At 39.5% G+C, this 17326-nt stretch overlaps 1 protein-coding gene across 1 annotated transcript in view; it reads right to left on the bottom strand.

Moving 5' to 3' along the window:
- The window catches only part of MYOM2 (myomesin 2), a 106257-nt gene that overhangs the window by 31281 nt on the left and 57650 nt on the right, over positions 1-17326 (bottom strand). Inside the window, exons 17-23 of the mRNA XM_006137769.4 lie at positions 15583-15704; positions 12336-12523; positions 8060-8186; positions 3423-3601; positions 3076-3190; positions 2009-2165; positions 1794-1900 (exon numbers count right to left, since the gene is read on the bottom strand). Of these exons, the coding sequence (XP_006137831.2) occupies positions 1794-1900; positions 2009-2165; positions 3076-3190; positions 3423-3601; positions 8060-8186; positions 12336-12523; positions 15583-15704 (995 nt within the window). The remainder of the gene's footprint in view (positions 1-1793; positions 1901-2008; positions 2166-3075; positions 3191-3422; positions 3602-8059; positions 8187-12335; positions 12524-15582; positions 15705-17326) is intronic.

Genomic DNA, 17326 nt, shown 5'->3' with positions numbered 1-17326 from the left:
ATGAATTAATTTATTCCGACAGAGTAAAAATTCAACTGTTAAAACAGTGTACAAATCAGTACCAGTACATAAATAATCTGCTTATGACTTGTGGGAAAAATACCCCAAAAGCCTCAGAAAATGCATTTCTCAAAAGCTAAATTTAAGAAGACAGGAAAAAACTTTAAATTCTGGTCCATGGATTTAGTAAGTTTTCATATTTAAAATGCATGAGACTCTAAGTATGGAGCTGAAATTCATTTTAGATTTTCAGTGGGATTTACACTAAAGATGTATAGGCAATAAGCATCTAACCTGCATCTAACACCCTCTTTATCTGCTGACCTGGCTCACTGAAGTATCATTTCCAAAAGGTATCTATACTAAGACGGTTAGATTGAGAGCTGGTTTGTAGGAAAGATACAAATGGCAATAAATCCTTATAAAGACTGTGTACCAGGTGAAGTTCCACATAGCTGGGAACCGGGACTAATCCTACTTAACATATTTATTACTGTTAGGGACTTGGAAGATTAAACTAAGTACGTCATTTCAAAATTCACAGATAATACAAAGACAAAAGGAAATGATCAAAGATTTTAGGACACAGTGGAGGATTTAACAAAGTTGCAGAAGGATTAAATCTAGTTTTAGGAAATGGCTGGAGAGCTAAAAGATTATTTTCAATGGTGGAATAAGTAAGATGATACACATGGGAAGAGTGAACAAAAAGTAAATACCATCAGTTTTGGATCACAGTGCCTGGCTGTCAGCAACCAAGTGTGTTAGAGTGGCATACAGATGATGTGATGATGGGCCCACTAAAATGTAGTTGGATGGATAAGTGATGTGTGTTAACTTAAAGCTAACAATAACAATGATAAATTATATTTTCTAGACAAAGCCTTTATTAGTCCACATCTAGAGTAGTATTTATGGTTGGGGCTGTCTAAGACTAGATAGATTAATAATGGATATTCAGTGCACCAAAACTTCATTAACTCGGCGTGAAGGTTGACCATCAATGTCTTTAGAGCATCAAGTGCACCTACACATAAAAGATTCTGAATACCAGGAAATACAGAAAAACAAGTAGTCCCATGGGTAACCAAAATACATAGAGACTAATCAAAATATATAGAATCATGAGCTGTACACTTAACTCTAAATGTCATATATGAATTTTTAAAACTTTTAAGTCGCTTTGATTGGTGTATAGAATGTTGAGCTTACGTCGATTATCTGTTACACAGTTTATTATAAAAGAAACCTACTCCGGGCCTGATTTTCAGAGTGCATTAACTGAAGAAGTAGGGACACAAATTCACAAAATAATGCACGCAGCTAATTGAATTTCAGAAATTTAACTTAATTGCTAGTGCAATTAAAACTAGGTTTTTCATTGGTGGTGGGGTTTTTTTATTGGTTTTCTTTTTCTGTTTGGTTTTTTTGTTTGTTTGGTTGGTTGGTTGGTTGGTTGGTTTTTTGCAGATTATATTGCATCCTAGCATAGCAGGAACATTGAAAATGAATACTAATTGTGTACATCCTTTATATTTGTTTAAATTAACTATATCCTTAAGTACACAATGATGAAATTTCACTTGAATGCTAGCTAGGAAAATAGACAGCCCCTGCCTGAATGCATGTTTATTCATGTTAATTTTTTTTTTCTGCACAAAATAGAATGGGTGCTTTAGTGTCATGAACAGTAAGTAATGTCCTATAAAATTACCTATTTTTCTTGTACAGCTTATTCTTTTAATATATCCCTAAGGTAAAGAGAGACAGTGCTTAAATAATAGTGCTCTTACCTTTCTCATCCATATTAAAACTGGATGAGATGCCATCTGTGTCACTAACAGCTACAGAATAGGTTCCCAAGTCCATTTTATCAGGATTTTTGAAGTACAACTTAGAACTAAAGAAATAATTAAAAATAGATATATACAGGTAAGAGATTTGTCATAAGTGGGCAGTGTTACAAGAACAAACTTCTAATGCTTTTATAGAAAGTTGCAGAACTTACTGATCACCTGTTGTTTCAACATTAAACTTATCAGGGTCATTAATCTCTTCATAGGATTTGCACCAAGTAAAATCGGATACCTCTGTAACTTCTGAGCAATCAAAAGCTAGGTAAATATTACCTTCTTCATCCACACCTGCAGTAATTTCCTTGGTTCCTGCAAATTAAGAATCAATTCATAAACACATCAGTCAAGAAATAGCATTTATTCTTCAAGGCCCCACTTCAGCAGAGCACTTGAGCACATATTCTTTATCAAGAGATCTTAAGCATTTGTGTAAATGCATTGCTGAATAGGGATGGATTTGTTAGCACATTCCCAACTTTAAGCATGTGTTGACACACTAGAATGAAGTTTTTTATAATGTACAAAAAAACAGAAGTGGGTGCTTAGTGAGATACTAAGCTCTGAAATAAAACTGACTGTAAACTTGACAAGTAAACTGGTAACATACATTCTAACAAATAAACTAAATTATTTAAAAATGTATGCAACAATAAGCATGCTCTCACACTCCGATTAGGCACTATGTTACTGTATGTGCAGACTCACTGAAATGAGCAAGACTAGTTGAGTAGTACTACTCAATGTAAATAAGGATGGCAAAATGTGGCTTTTACTATTTAGAAACATGATAACAAAATGTTTGGGGTTTTGTTAAATACACGTGCATGTAATACATGTTCTTTCAACATCTACCAAAAGGAGGCTGGCATTAATAGTATTTGTTGTAAATGGCTTAGTTATAATTAGATTTAACAGATAAGGCAGCAACTAAAAACTTTCCAGTCACTTTAAATAACTAAGATTTGCAGATAGCTAATCTCAGTATTTGTAGCAATCTGGTTATTTTCCTTCCATAAGTAAAAGAAAGTACAATACTTATATAACTATATCAGTAGACATGGTTATTTCAGGTAGAACTAACAAGGTTTTTAGTACGCTGCTATATTATCCTGAGTTCCTGACATGCTTATTTCTGCTACAGTATTGTTTACACCATTTTCTAAATTTTATCATCAATTTAGAAGTTCTTGTACACAAGATCACATAATTTAGTTCATACCTGGTCTTGCTTCTACAAGCACGGGCTCAGAAATATCAGATGATTTGCCTGTACCATCTTTATTCACTGCACGCACTTTGAAAACATAGGTTTTGCCCTCATGTAAATCACTGACCTTTAAAAGGACATAGAATGAAGTATGTGTTAACTATGTACATTTGTACCACTGAGTAGTAAGAACTTGTTAGCAGAAGTCTAAGAATTATATCCTGGACCCATTGAAGTAAATGGCAAAACTCCTTTTAAGTTCATTGGGACCAGCTTCTCACCTCCAAGTTTTCTTGCTTGGTCACACTATCATTAAAATAACAATAATTACAATAACCTTCTAGTGAATGAATTGTTACCTTTAAGTAACAGTGTGAAATTGGGTTTTCATTAACTGTGGTCCACTCTTCGGTATCCACTTCCTTATAGTCCACAAAATATCCAGTAATGGGACTGTTACCACTGTACACAGGTGCTTTCCACAGAAGTACCAGTGATGTATTCCTAACTTCACAGAATGTCAGATCATAGGCAGGCCCTAAACATTTTGAATATTGAAAAATTAGTCAAACTTGATGACGTTTTACAACCCGCTCCTTTGGGGAGGTACAATTTAATTTGGCTTGGTTTAAATTTTCCTCTCCTTTAGAAAAAGAAGTTATATATTGCTATCCTTTCCCAAGTTAAAGTGAATATGTCTCTTGACTATGTCAGCTCAAGAAAGCTGTATACTGCACTACCTCCCTTATGCAAAAGTAACATTAATACTGTATTCCAAATTGCACATTGTTAGGTAGATCCTAGTAGTTTCCTTTTTTTCTTGAACATAATCTGAGAAGGGATAGGTGCCTCTTTTTATTGCTATATTAATTCACTATTCCAAATTCAAGGCTGCTCCATTGAGTTTGGAACAAAATTAATGATTAAGCACTGATACTTCCATTTCTGGTTTCCATTTTATTGCAAAGGCTACTGAACTTGGGAGTAGGCTATATGTGCACTGACAGAAGATCACTTTTCAATTTTGAAGATGGATGGAGAGTGCCCTAAAAGGTAGGGAATTTAAGAGGGCATTTAGACACAGAAGTATTAAAACAGTAGGCACTCAAATTCCCCTGACACTGTAACAATGTATGTGTGTTTTTGTGGTTTGTATATTATATTCTGACCACCACATCTTTTTCTGACATTGAAATTGTTCTAGCACCCACAACTTATCTCATTTCTTTATACAAAAACATTTTCAAATTCAGTTTTATTAATAGAGTACAAAACAGTGATCACATCAGTTTTCTATCACACAAACAAAACCTACAGCAGTATACAACATCAACTGCCATTCAAAAACACAAAAAAGGCAAGTCCTTTTGATTAAACGTTTCTCTTCATTCCAATCAACTTTCAATAATGATAAGTGACCAACACGAAATTCTATCGGGATATGGTTTTGTAGACATCCATCTATCATTAGAAAGCAATAAAGGAGTGATTCTTCAATAATTAAAAAATATGGAACATTGGACTGAAAGGAACCACCTTGGTCATCAAGTTCAGTCCTCTGTTGTCTCAGGCAACCTTGTCATAGAACCCATTCGTAAATTTACCAGTGTGTTTTCTTTATAAGCATATGCACATCTTTTAGATGAATGAGCACCGGTAAGTAAATTTATCATGTAAATGTCAGACAGAGATTGTCAAAGGACCCTAAATGAGGTAAATTTAGATGCCTAACTGACTTTGAAAATCCCAAGTTAAATGTTTTTATGACCACAGATAATTAATTTCCTATAGCCAGATGTATTTGCTAAAATCTTATAATGCAGAAGAAAAATGTAGTGTGGGGTAGGATGAAGGGGACTTTATGCTACCTGTAGACAGTGTGTAGAAATCCCACTGACTTTCATTATTCTAATTCAAGCAGAATAATTCATAGATAACATTGTTAACTCATAGAGGCTCACAAATATGCCCGAGGCTGGTGTTCTGCAGTGGAAAAATTGACACCAGCTATTTCCCTACACACTGGATCAGATATTGGTCAGTCAGATTGAAAATCTTGTATTAGATTTCTATAGCAGAACTTAACTTCTGTATCAAAATGGGTAAGAGCACTTCCAATAGTCACATCAATTGTAGATGTGTGGTAGACACGTACATTGTTCTGTAATTTGTTTAAGAAATTAATGTAAAAGTCTCAGACTCTCACACCATCTTAATTCAAATCACACTTCCTCCTTTTCATTGTTGTTAAGCCATTTTCTAACACTACTTTCAAAGAGGTCTGGAGAACATTATAACAGCTTTTTTTCTAGCAGAAAGAAATTTAATACCACCTGTCCAGTTAACTGCGTAATGAGAACAATGTAATCAGACTGTGGAGCACAAAAGGTCAAGCAGTTCATCATGGAAAGGAAAGCTATTCCCTCCTTGCTTCATGCAGATACCTTTCATTTTATTTTTAGATATAAACTCAAAGGCGCAAAATTCTTTGCTTGTTCACACCCTGAGTAATCCCACTGACTTTATGGAAGATTTCAGAGGGTGTAAAGCAGTGCAGTAGTTGCCCATTCACAAGAGCAACTGCCTCTATGATATCAAGTTGATCCTCAGCACTCAGATAAGAATGTAAAAAACTCATGTGTGATAATAGATGGTATGTCAAATTCTCCTTCTTATGCCACTGCACCATTACAGAAGCCAACTTGGAAACTTAAAGGAGAATTTAGTGAAATGATTCTTATTCCAAGCCAATTTTATTTTCCATATATAAAATAAAAAGAAACATAAAACTCTCCTCTGACTTACACCTCCATCAAGCCACAACAAAGTCAATAAAAACTTTTGTCTAGTTTCGGGAAAACCAGTTTATTTTTTTTCAGAGAAAATTAACACTACAAGGCATTTTTTTTAGGACGCAGATATGAATAGGGCCACTAGTGTTAATCAGACCATTTATTAAGAAAGGTACTACTTAATGTGAATAAGGGCTTCAGAGTGTAGCCTTTGCTAAAAAACCTGATATCAAATAAAATTGGAGTTAAAATTATCACACTGAATGCTCCCAATAAGAACCAGGAGAAGATGTATATTTTACAATTAAGCACAGCTTATGAATTTGGACAGCTAACATTTTCTTCTCTAAGCATTTTTTTAAAAGTGAATTTCATGCTTGTAATTAACAGTGCTGAAGCCCAAAGCTGTAAGAGGATGAAGAGCAAAACTGCAAGTTCTCTCTCAGTAATTCGCCAATGTGCCATAACATACCCTGTTGAGACCACAACTAGGGGGTTTATCTCCATTCTTGTGTAGATCCCAACCTAACTCCCTCTGAGGTCATTGAGAAGAATCTAGGGATATAGCTCCACTGCAATAAAAACCCACAGCACTGATTTTCAGAGCCCAGGGTCAATTGACACCAGCTCTTGGCCAAAAATTTCTGTGTAGACATTCAGGCACAAGCTAGAGCCTAGTATCTGAGACCCATTCCCCCTGCCCTCCCCCATAGGATTCCAAAGCCCTGTCACCACGCCTGAACATCTAAATGGCCAATTTTACACCTACAGCCTGAGCCTTAGTCAGCTGGTCCAGGTCAGCTGCAGTTGTGGCACAGATCTTTTACTGTAGTGCAGAGGTACCCTAAGGGTATGACTATGCTGTAAAGAAAAACCACGGTGATGAGTCACCGAGGGCAGGTCAATTGACTCAAGCTTGAGGGGCTTGGGCTGCAGGGCTGTGGAGATGTTCCCACTTGGTCTCTGAAACCTGGCAAGGGGATAAGGTCTCAGAGCCCACGCTGTCACCCGAAAAGGAACACTTACCCTGCTATTTTCAGCCCTTGAGCCTGAGTCCTGCAAGCCTGAGTCAGTTGACTAGGGTTCTGAGACTTGGTGCTGTGGTTTGTTTCTAGCATAGATATTCCTGGATTGACTTCAGTGAGAGCTAGATAAATGCTTAAAGTTTTGCTAAACACTGCCAATAGCCTTCTATAATGGGACTGCATTCACCTCTCACCAGTGCCCCTTTGGCCGACTGCATGTGCTGCACTCTTTCTCTCAAGATACTTGTGGCACCCTGTCCAGGGTTCTGCAGCTATTCCAATCAACTAATCCCCTGTTTACAGTAGCAGCCCTAAGCCAGTGGTCCCCAACCTTTTGGGGCTGCTGGGCGCCCGAGGGCGGGGGCCGTGCATGCGCCATGCGCCCAGGGGCGGGGGCGCAAGAATGACTTGGGCTGGCCCTGGTCATTCAGCGAGCACATATAAATGCTCCGGCAGGCACCGTGGCGCCCGTGGGCACCGCGTTGGGGACCACTGCCTAAACCATAGTCCAGTCTGCACTACAGTGAGCTGTCCATGGTACTTCCATCTCCCAGTCAATCAGAGATCAAGTCTGACACCTTGAATTCCAAAGAGGAACTGACTGGCTCAAGCCCAGCAACTTTCTTTATAGTAGCCTACTGGGCCCTGACTGGTTGCCCCTCATACACAGGCTCCAAGGAGCTTGAAGGTCTCCTTTACTGCTCTCTTCCTGGGGGAAGGTGTGGCCAAGCCTCCAGCAGGACTTAGTCCAGTCCACCACACCTTCCAACTGGTGACTTGTTTCCTGAATCAACCTATTTATAAATGCATTATTAGGGATCACCTACCTGTTGGGATTGCTACAGTTACAGTGGTAAAGATATATATGGTGATATGGGTATCAGTTTACTTGCAATTGATTTAAAGCAGCAGTTCATTTGACACAGCACAGTGAGCAGCCATCCAATAGCCAACCAATGCCTGATTCAAGCCTTGTAGGGACATGATTCTTATCACCTGCACCATCCAATCCACCCACAATGCATCAGCAGTTTTAGTACACTTTTAGTTTAGGTTTCTGAAAATCAGATACATCTTACTGAAGCACTTTGACAATCAGCCTTATAAGAAAATTACACCTTCCTTATATAGTCACATTAGGATTTAAAATAGAATATTATGAGGAACTGATGGACTTACCAGGTTCTGGCATGGTCCAGTTTTTACACAAAAAGTGTTCGCTGGGATCTGAGGGATGGCCTATACCAGCCAGGTTTGTAGCTGCAACTTTGAATTCATAGAAGGCGTTTTCTTTCAAATTCTCTACCTTTTCAAAACAGCCAACGAGAAATTAATATAAATGAAAATCCATTACTTTTTATTCAAGGCTTAAGGTAAATAATATCATACACTTATTCATTTATTGATGTAATCATTATTAAGCACCATAGATTGTACAAGAAAATAAAATAAGATCCTGTTCCAAAGATAAACAAAACAGTTCACATCAGCATAGCTCTTACCATCCCACAATCAGCCCTAATATTGTCCCTCACCCACACCTCTTTGAGATGCAATCATAAAAGAATGACAGAAGATTAGATTTGGAAGAGACCACAGGAGGTTACCTAGTCCAACCCCTTCTCAAAGCAGGATCAACCTCAACTAAGCCATCCTAGCCAGGGCTTTGTTGAGCCTCTCCTTAAAAACTCCTAAGGAAGGAGATTCAATCATCTAAGTAACCCATTCCAGTTCTTCACCATCCTCCTAGTGAAACAGTTTTGCATAATATCCAACCTGAATCTGCCCCACTACTACTTGAGACCATTGTTCCTGATTCAGTCATCTACCACCATCGAGATCAGCGTCTCTCCATCCTCTTTGAAACCTTCCCCTCCCCCCCCCCCCCCCCCGTCCCGCCACCTCAGGTACTTGAAAGCTGTTATCAAATCCTGCTGTGTTCAGTCAGGGAATGTCTAGATGGCAGTGTTATTTTGGGATAACTATCGTTATTTCAAAATAACATAGTGCGTGTCTACACAACAACCCATTATTTCAAATAATGGAAAGATGGAGGACTTCTTATGCCGACTCCTGTAACCATCATTACTCAAGGCATAAGAGAAGTCAAAGGAGGAGTGTTCTTCCTTTGACTTCCTGCTATCAAGACAGCACCAAAAGCCGAATTAAGTTACTTTGCATGATATTCTTATCAATAAACTAGGCAAATACATCTTAGATGGGGCTACTATAAGGTGGGTGCATAACTGGCTGGATAACTGTACTCAGAGAGTAGTTATTAATGGTTCACAATCCTAATGGAAAGGCATAACATGTGGGGTTCCTCAGGGGTCTGTTTTGGGACCAGCTCTGTTCAATATCTTCATCAACGATTTAGATATTGGCATAGAAAGTACACTTATTAAGTTTGCAGATGATACCAAGCTGGGAGCGGTTGCAACTAATCTGGAGGACAGGGTCATAATTCAAAATGATCTGGACAAATTGGAGAAATGGTCTGAGGTAAACAGGATGAAGTTTAATAAAGACAAATGCAAAGTGCTCCACTTAGGAAGGAACAATGAGTTTCACACATACAGAATGGGAAGCGACTGTCTAGAAAGGAGTACGGCAGAAACGGATCTAGGGGTTATAGTGGACCACAAGCTGAATATGGGTATGTCTAGACTACAGGGTTTTGTTGTTAGAGACAACTTTTTTCTGCTCAGCTGAGTAAAATAAGGGCCTGATCTAGGTCATAACAGAAAATTATGACAGACCCTGAGGGGTGGAGAGAAAGAAGGGCAGATAACAGAAATCTAAGGCAAAAAAAATAAACCCTTTGAAAAAGAAGTGTTCTTAAATAACTCAGATCCTGCATTTGGCTTGTTTGGGTGCTTTTCCTCAGCTGTTGTTCTTAGTTTGGTGGAGCTTTTGTTTATTTTCCATAAATATTATAGACACTAGAAAGGGAGGAGATAGCACTTAGGTTGGGATTAGCAGGGTACAACTAGTGGTCAATAGAGCCAAGCCAGAGCCACTAGCCACACTTCTGTCACTCTCCTGGCTTTCCAAGGACTTTTGTGATTTCCAATGAACATCTCACCACTTGTGCTCAAAGCAGCACAATCCTAATGGGGCTTCTGCATTTGGACATTCCAGAGACCCTGCAGATTTTCTCCTCTTTTTATTTTCTGTTAAAATTGTGAAACGGAAGGCTAAGCTAATGGCAGGCACAATTATGGAGGGCCTAGAGAATCTTAAATGTTCACATATGTTAGAGAAACTAGGTCAATAGACTTTGAGAAAAAGGAGATAATAGAAAGATCTTAATGTAGTGTTTTTGATGGGAATAGAAAGAGTTATGCTTGAAATTTTATCTGAACTAGTGTCAAATACAAGATCAAAGCAAAACCAAACTGAGCTAGAAGAATGCCAGGCTTTAAAATAATTTAGCTGGAATTTCTTAATACGAGGAATTAATGTATAAAGTAACTAATAGCAGAAGAACTTAGTACAGCCAATAAAAAAGATTTAACCCAAATATTCAGGGCAAAGAATATTCATGGAGTAAGGTACAATTATTTAATCCAGGAAAATGATGAAATTCCATATATGTCCTGGTTTCCATTTATCTATGTTCTAATACTTCATATCTGAGGGCCTAGTCTGATTAACAGACATAATAAAATATGTTGTGTATCTAAAAACTTTGTTTTCTTTATTTCAATCAGTATTTCAGTCTTCAGTTCTCCAAATAGAAACATTCAGGTACATTCCTCCATCCAAGCACAGTCACTTGGTGGACTGAGATCTTAGATACCAAATTAAAGACCAATTTGTTTTTCTTACTTTACATTATATTTGCATACAAATGCATAGAAGGAAAAAAACCTTAACATCCTGACTAAATCTGCCCTTTCATACTTCTCTGACTTCCTTTAATTTCTCAGTGACCCAGCCAATCTGCCAGTGATGCCTGCCTTTCCTTTTCAGTTGCCAGCTCTCCCACATACATCCTTTTGTCTTCCAGGCTGGCTCCTATGCAGGAAATACCCTTCAGGAGCTCATCAGCAAGGATATTGCCTCCTTTGCATTCAAATCTCTCCTAAAGACTCACTCCTGCTGTGAGATGTATAGGGAAACCAGATGACTCATACTGATAATTGTGAGAAGTCTACGGGAATAATTTCTAAATTATAGTTTCATACAATTCAAAGCCAGAAAGAACCATTAGATCATCTAATTTAACCTCCCATATTACATTCAACCCAGTTATCCTTATCCGGAGTCCAGTATCTTAGGTTAGACCCAGAGTTGTCCCCTCTGGAGGATAAATCAGGGTGGACACACCAGACCTTGCTGGGCTGAGTGGGAGAACGACCCCTTCTGTCGTCACTCTAGGCCCCCATAATCCTCTGGGCTTCTTTTCTTGGCAGAGGGGGTAAGGGGAAAGATTGGGGATGGAGCAGGGGCGGGGCTTGGGAAGGTGTGGAATGGGGGCCTACAGAAGGAATTGCCCAGGGGACAGCCCTGGTTAGACTAAAGAATTTCAGTCCTCAGGGGACTAAACTGTTGGGTGCCACAGATGGAGAACAAGAGGGACTGATTTGCCACTGATGCTTGATGCCACTTCCAAGGCAGGGAACTGATTTGCTCTGCACTGGAAGCAGGACCAGAGGCAGAGTGGAAGGGTCAGGAACATGCTTTAAGGAAATAGTGAGGGCACAGATCCATAAGAAGGACAGGTCTACTCCCTTTTATCTTGTCCCATCTTTGTCCTCCCTCCAGGCTTCCCCTGCTGCTTGCAGCATAGTAGCCTATACCCAGCCACATGCCTCTGTCCTTTCACCATATGTTAAGAAGTGGTGGATTAGGTAGTTCTTATCAAAACACAGAGGCATAGGAACTAAGGGTGCAGGGGGTGCTGCAACATCCCCAGCTTTTAGCTGGGTCTATGCTACTGGTCCCGTGCACCAGGGTCCTGGCTGCCACATACACACATGTCTCAGCTTCTGCTGCAATCTGTGTCTCATCTGCGACTGCCCCCTGGATCTCGTTTGCTGCTCCCTCCAAGTCTTAGCTTCTGGCTGCACGCCTGCCTCCGGCTTGGGACAGGAGATGGGGTAAAGGGCTGGCTTTCAGCACCTCCACTTCTAAAAGTCTTCCTGTACCACTGTCAAAGCATGACACCTTTTTAGATCATAAGTTACTCTGTCCTGAATAGGAAACATGCTTCCAACTATTCCTCAAGTCTCCCTCATCCAACTAGCTATTCCTCTGTAGGTACCTGGGGACAGTGGATTACACTGCATTGTTATCTTTCTTCTCCACATGCCTCTCCAGCCCAGTTTTCAAGTTTGACATATTTTGCTGCCCTCAACGATGCGTAGTTGAGGGAACTGGACCATTTTTAATAATGTCCTTCCAAACTTGTAAAACTTTGCCAAATATCCACGAGTAAAGTAATACCAACCGTATAAATTCTGTCCTTAAGTGGGGAAGAATTGACTTCATGCCAGTTATGGTGCTGAGCCTCCCTCTTGTCTATATAATAACCAAGGACTGGTGATCCTCCACTGAACTTTGGCAGTTTCCATCCAAGAGTCATTGAGTGACCATCACAGTTAAGGAGTGTGATGCCATATGGATGTGATGGGCAAGCTGTAAGAAAATAAGTGTACTGAGCATTAATACAATGTTCAAACCACAGTGTTAGAGGAAATATAGTCATTTTTCCCTGTTCTCTTCTATAACATATGGCTTCAAGTTACCACATCTAGGTCTGTTTATGGTACGTCTACACTGTGGTGCTATTTCGGGATACTTCCGGTATCCTGAAATAGGTATTCCGCGTCTTTTAAACAAGACCATTATTTCAAAATAGCTTTTGAAATAATGGGCTCACTATTCCAACGTCTCTGTAAATCTTGTTCCACGAGGATTAAGGGACATTTCAGAATAGCGGTTTGTTTTGAAATTCGAAATGAGCTATTTCAAAACACACTCAAAATAAGCTACTCAAACTGCGTAGCTCAAATTTGCATAGTTTATTTTGAGCTACCAGTGCAGTGTGGACACACTCTAAGGGTCATAAAAACTCACTTTGAGGTAACTAGTAACCTGGACATAACAGTGATGAACAAGAGAGAACAGGTAAGAGCCCCGTTGCCAAGGGCATTTTTGCTGCTCTGTCTGCCCCAATAGGATCAGATTATGCACTCTTTGGCAACAATGCTTATTATGCAAGATATAACATGACTGGAATGGCACAGAAAACTGTCCAGATATCCCCACTCCTAATATGCTGAACTGTTTAAATAGATGCAAGGATACCTCGCTCAATATTGAAAGATTTTCATCAGTGCTGACATTAATGAAAATATTTCTTGACAAAGGATTCCTAAATCTTCTAGACTTTACATCAGACCACTCTGAGCTCAGTTGGGATGCCGCAAGCCTAAGCTACATTGAACAAGGAAGAACAATGTCCTTCATGAGTTTTTTCAGAGGCATCATACCTGCCTAAGTCAAGAACAAGCATATTCTCAGAGCATATGTTGCCTGTGCTGCTTGTTCCACCTATTCAATTGGTGCAGCATGCATCTTCCCCAACACTGTCCTACATTGCCTTCTGTGATCATAATCTTTGCTAGCAGTGCTCCTATCTGTACCTGGAGTTCTACAGATAACAGTAGCTAGGTTCCCTTGCCTTGAGTTCCCAGGAGCATTTCTCCTCAGTTACCGGGTCTTACTGCATGGAATTTAGCCCATCACATTTAAAAGGAAATTGTTTTTACCTACAGGCCTTGATATAGTCTCTCTGCTTTTAGATCTGTACTAGTGATGTGCATGAAGTACTAACAGCAATCAGCAAAGGCAGGTATTGTTCTTTCCAAAATATGGATGAAGCTCCAGAATACCATTCAAGGCCAGTTGTAAAAAAGATGTTAAAATATATCTCAACAAATGGTTCAGCACCTCAGAGGGAGGTTGGCTTTTCTAAAACAACCTGGGCTTTCTTGCTATTACCACTACAAGTTAAATAGCAGTGAACATCAGTGAACTCTTAAAAATCAATGATCCATGAGGACTCTATGCTGCACACCCACACATAGCACTTTAGCTAGGTAAGTACCTAACTGTGACTGCTGACGTGCATAAGTGGTACTCACAGGTGTAACGGTTTGCAACATTGGGCCATAAGTTTGTGCAGAATTAGATGATGCACCCCATGCAACTCATAACTTCAAATAAAATGTGATGACAATTTTTTAAAAATCTGTGGGTTTTGTATGTTCTCCAACTAAGTGATTGTCATGGTGTCTTAGAAAAGATATTGCAATGTTAAAAAGTGCAGGTGTATGAGAATCTTAAGTAAACAAATTGTAAACATGCTTTCCTACCACCTACCGATATGAGGTACACTCCCTCCTATAATAATCAGATAGAATAGATTTTTCAATAATAAAACATCAAAGGTTAAGAAAGTCTTCTAATATGCAAATTTTTAAAACATTATTTCTGAAATCAACATTGATTGTCCCTCCTGTATAACTCTGAAAGAGAACATGTTCAAATATTAAATTGAAAGTTATTCTTATGGAAAGAATACACTATTAATCAAACTGATCTCTCAAGGGCAAGATTTTTTTAAACTTTTCATTCAAATCTCAAGGCTGTGGATGCAATTGGGGGATCAAAGGCAGATCAGAAATAAAGATTACTGTTCACCTGTGTGTGTGCATTCTGGGCCAAATAGGAATTGTGCTCTCCTATTAGCAAGGATGATGCCTGTTGAAGCCAATAGAGCCATGTACATGCAACCAAGGGAAGAAATAGATTGCTTAAATTGGGGCTTTGTTTGTATAACACTAGAAGACATGGCTCTTCCCAGATATATTTTGTATTAAAGAGAAACCTGAGTTTTCTCAAACCTACTACTCTGTGACAGACAGTAGTTGATCCAGCACTCTGATCACTTAAGTATTCATTAGCTGCTGCAGCAGGAAAGACCTGATGGAGTAGGAAAGTACTTAACTGCCTACACAGACTGAGAGTTTATGAGCTAAGGAAATAATTATCCCACAAGGAAAGGAAGCTACTTGAAAGCACTCACGTACAAAGGAAAGGGCTTGCAAAGCCAGAGGAAGAAGGATCTCAGGATGGTGAGAGTTCTTTCTCTTTCAGGAGAAAGGGCTGAGGATTAGGAAAAGTTGTAAATATACTTCCTGCATATGACTGTGATAGTGGTTTGGTGATGCTCATAAATAAATACATAAATGATAAATGGCTAAATAGAAAGTGTCCAATGCTGTTAGTGATGGACAGAAGAGGTTTTTCCTCTGGTTGTTAGATCAGTCAAACAATTTTCTGTTGGGTGTAACCCTGCAATACCCAAAACTCTTCTTGGGGGACCAGACTGACTAGTAGGCTGATTTGCCCTAAATGAGTATTAGACATAGGTCACAGGCTAGTTTAGCAATACAAAGCACCCATGGCACAGGCGTGAATCTGGCCCTATATTTCTAAATTGTCTTCCATAGAAAAACTTTTATTTTCTTTTTTGCTCTGTCTTTCCTTTGCACAGTAGCCAAATGCATAATGAACTTTAACACAGACAGATGTTCCATGCCTGAAAAGGATTATTCTAAATGAGACAATAGGTGCTAGTTCTTATCAAAATTTTAACCCCTGAGAGAAAGGCAAAACAGAGCACTCACTGAGGGCTGCTTGTACTGTGATAGGTTCAGACTCTTGAGAATTTTCGCTGATGCCCACAGCATTGGCAGCTTTCACACGGAAGATGTAATTCTCTCCAGTTGTCAGACTGTGAACCACAAACCTGGTTTTTTAAAAAAAATAGATTTCTGTTTTTTCAAGAGTCTGTTGAGGCTCCACAATTTAATGTTCACTGAAAAGTCTTGGTATCAGTAGCATTGTAATGAGTTCAGCACCTTGAGTGCTTTACAAAGTGGGACACAGTCTATTTAAAAACACAACACTATGTATGAGTGTGATGCAGTAGCATGCAGTGGAAGGGCTAGTGTGTTGGGACTCAGGAGATATGGATTCTATGCCTGGTTCTGTCATTTCCCTGTTGTGTTACCTCAAGCAACACACTCTGGGGCTATCTCCACTCCTAACTTTGTCTAATTAGACTGTAAACCATTTATGGATGGCTCAGAGGGGTAGCCGTGTTGGTCTGTAACTTTAAAAACCTTAAAAAATGACATGTAGCACCTTAGGCTACGTCTTGACTGCAAGCCTCTTTCGAAAGAGAGCATCTAGACTGCAACCAGTACTTTCAAAAAGCAAGCCGCTTTTTCGAAAGAGAGCACTCAGGCAGTCTGGATGCTCTCTTTCGAAAAAGCACAGTTTGCATTACATAGCACCTTTTTTCGAAAGAGCTCTTTCAAAAAAGCCGTTATTCCTCATGAAATGAGGAGTACCGCCGTCGAAAGAAAAAACACATTCTTTCGATTTAATTTCGAAAGAACGCGGCTATAGTCTAGACGCAGGTGAAGATTTTTTGAAAAAAGGCTACTTTTTCTGAAAAAAACCCTGCAGTCTAGACACAGCCTTATAGACTAAGGCTACGTCTACACTGGCCCCTTTTCCGGAAAGGGCATGTAAATTTCACAAGTCGTCGTAGGGAAATCCGCGGGGGATTTAAATATCCCCCGCGGCATTTAAATAAAAATGTCCGCCGCTTTTTTCCGGCTTTTAAAAAAGCCGGAAAAGAGCGTCTAGACTGGCCCCGATCCTCCGGAAAAAGTGCCCTTTTCCGGAGGGTCCTACTTCAAAGTAGGAATAAGACCCTCCGGAAAAGGGCACTTTTTCCGGAGGATCGGGGCCAGTCTAGACGCTCTTTTCCGGCTTTTTTAAAAGCGGGAAAAAAGCGGCGGACATTTTCATTTAAATGCCGCGGGGGATATTTAAATCCCCCGCGGATTTCCCTACGACGACTCGTGAAATTTACATGCCCCTTCCGGAAAAGGGGCCAGTGTAGACGTAGCCCAACAGAAAAATATAGATAGTATCCATTCATCTGAAGAAGTGGGTTGTGCCCATGAAAGTTCATGGTATTTTTTTTAAATTTGTGGAAGGGACTCTCACTATGGCTATGTCTAGACTGCAAGCCTTTTTCGAAAGAGGCTCTTTCGAAAGATACTTTCGAAAGAGCCTCTTTCGAAAGAGAGCGTCTAGACTGCACGTTGAACTTTCAAAAAAGCGGCTTGCTTTTTCGAAAGAAAGCATCCAGTGAGTCTGGATGCTCTCTTTTGAAGAAGCCCTATTTACATTGAAGAACGCCTTCTTTCGAAAGAGGAACTTTCGAAAGAAGGCGTTCTTCCTCGTGAAATGAGGTTTACCGCCATCGAAAGAAAAGCCGCGTTCTTTCGATTTAATTTCAAAAGAACGCGGCTTGAGTCTGGACGCAGGGGAAGTTTTTTTGGAAAAAGGCTA

This window comes from Pelodiscus sinensis, chromosome 3 (genome assembly GCF_049634645.1).
Source record: "Pelodiscus sinensis isolate JC-2024 chromosome 3, ASM4963464v1, whole genome shotgun sequence".
NCBI classification, from domain to species: Eukaryota; Metazoa; Chordata; order Testudines; family Trionychidae; genus Pelodiscus; species Pelodiscus sinensis.
The sequence above is the reverse complement of the archived record's forward strand: the minus strand, read 5'-3'. Positions and strand labels throughout refer to the sequence as shown.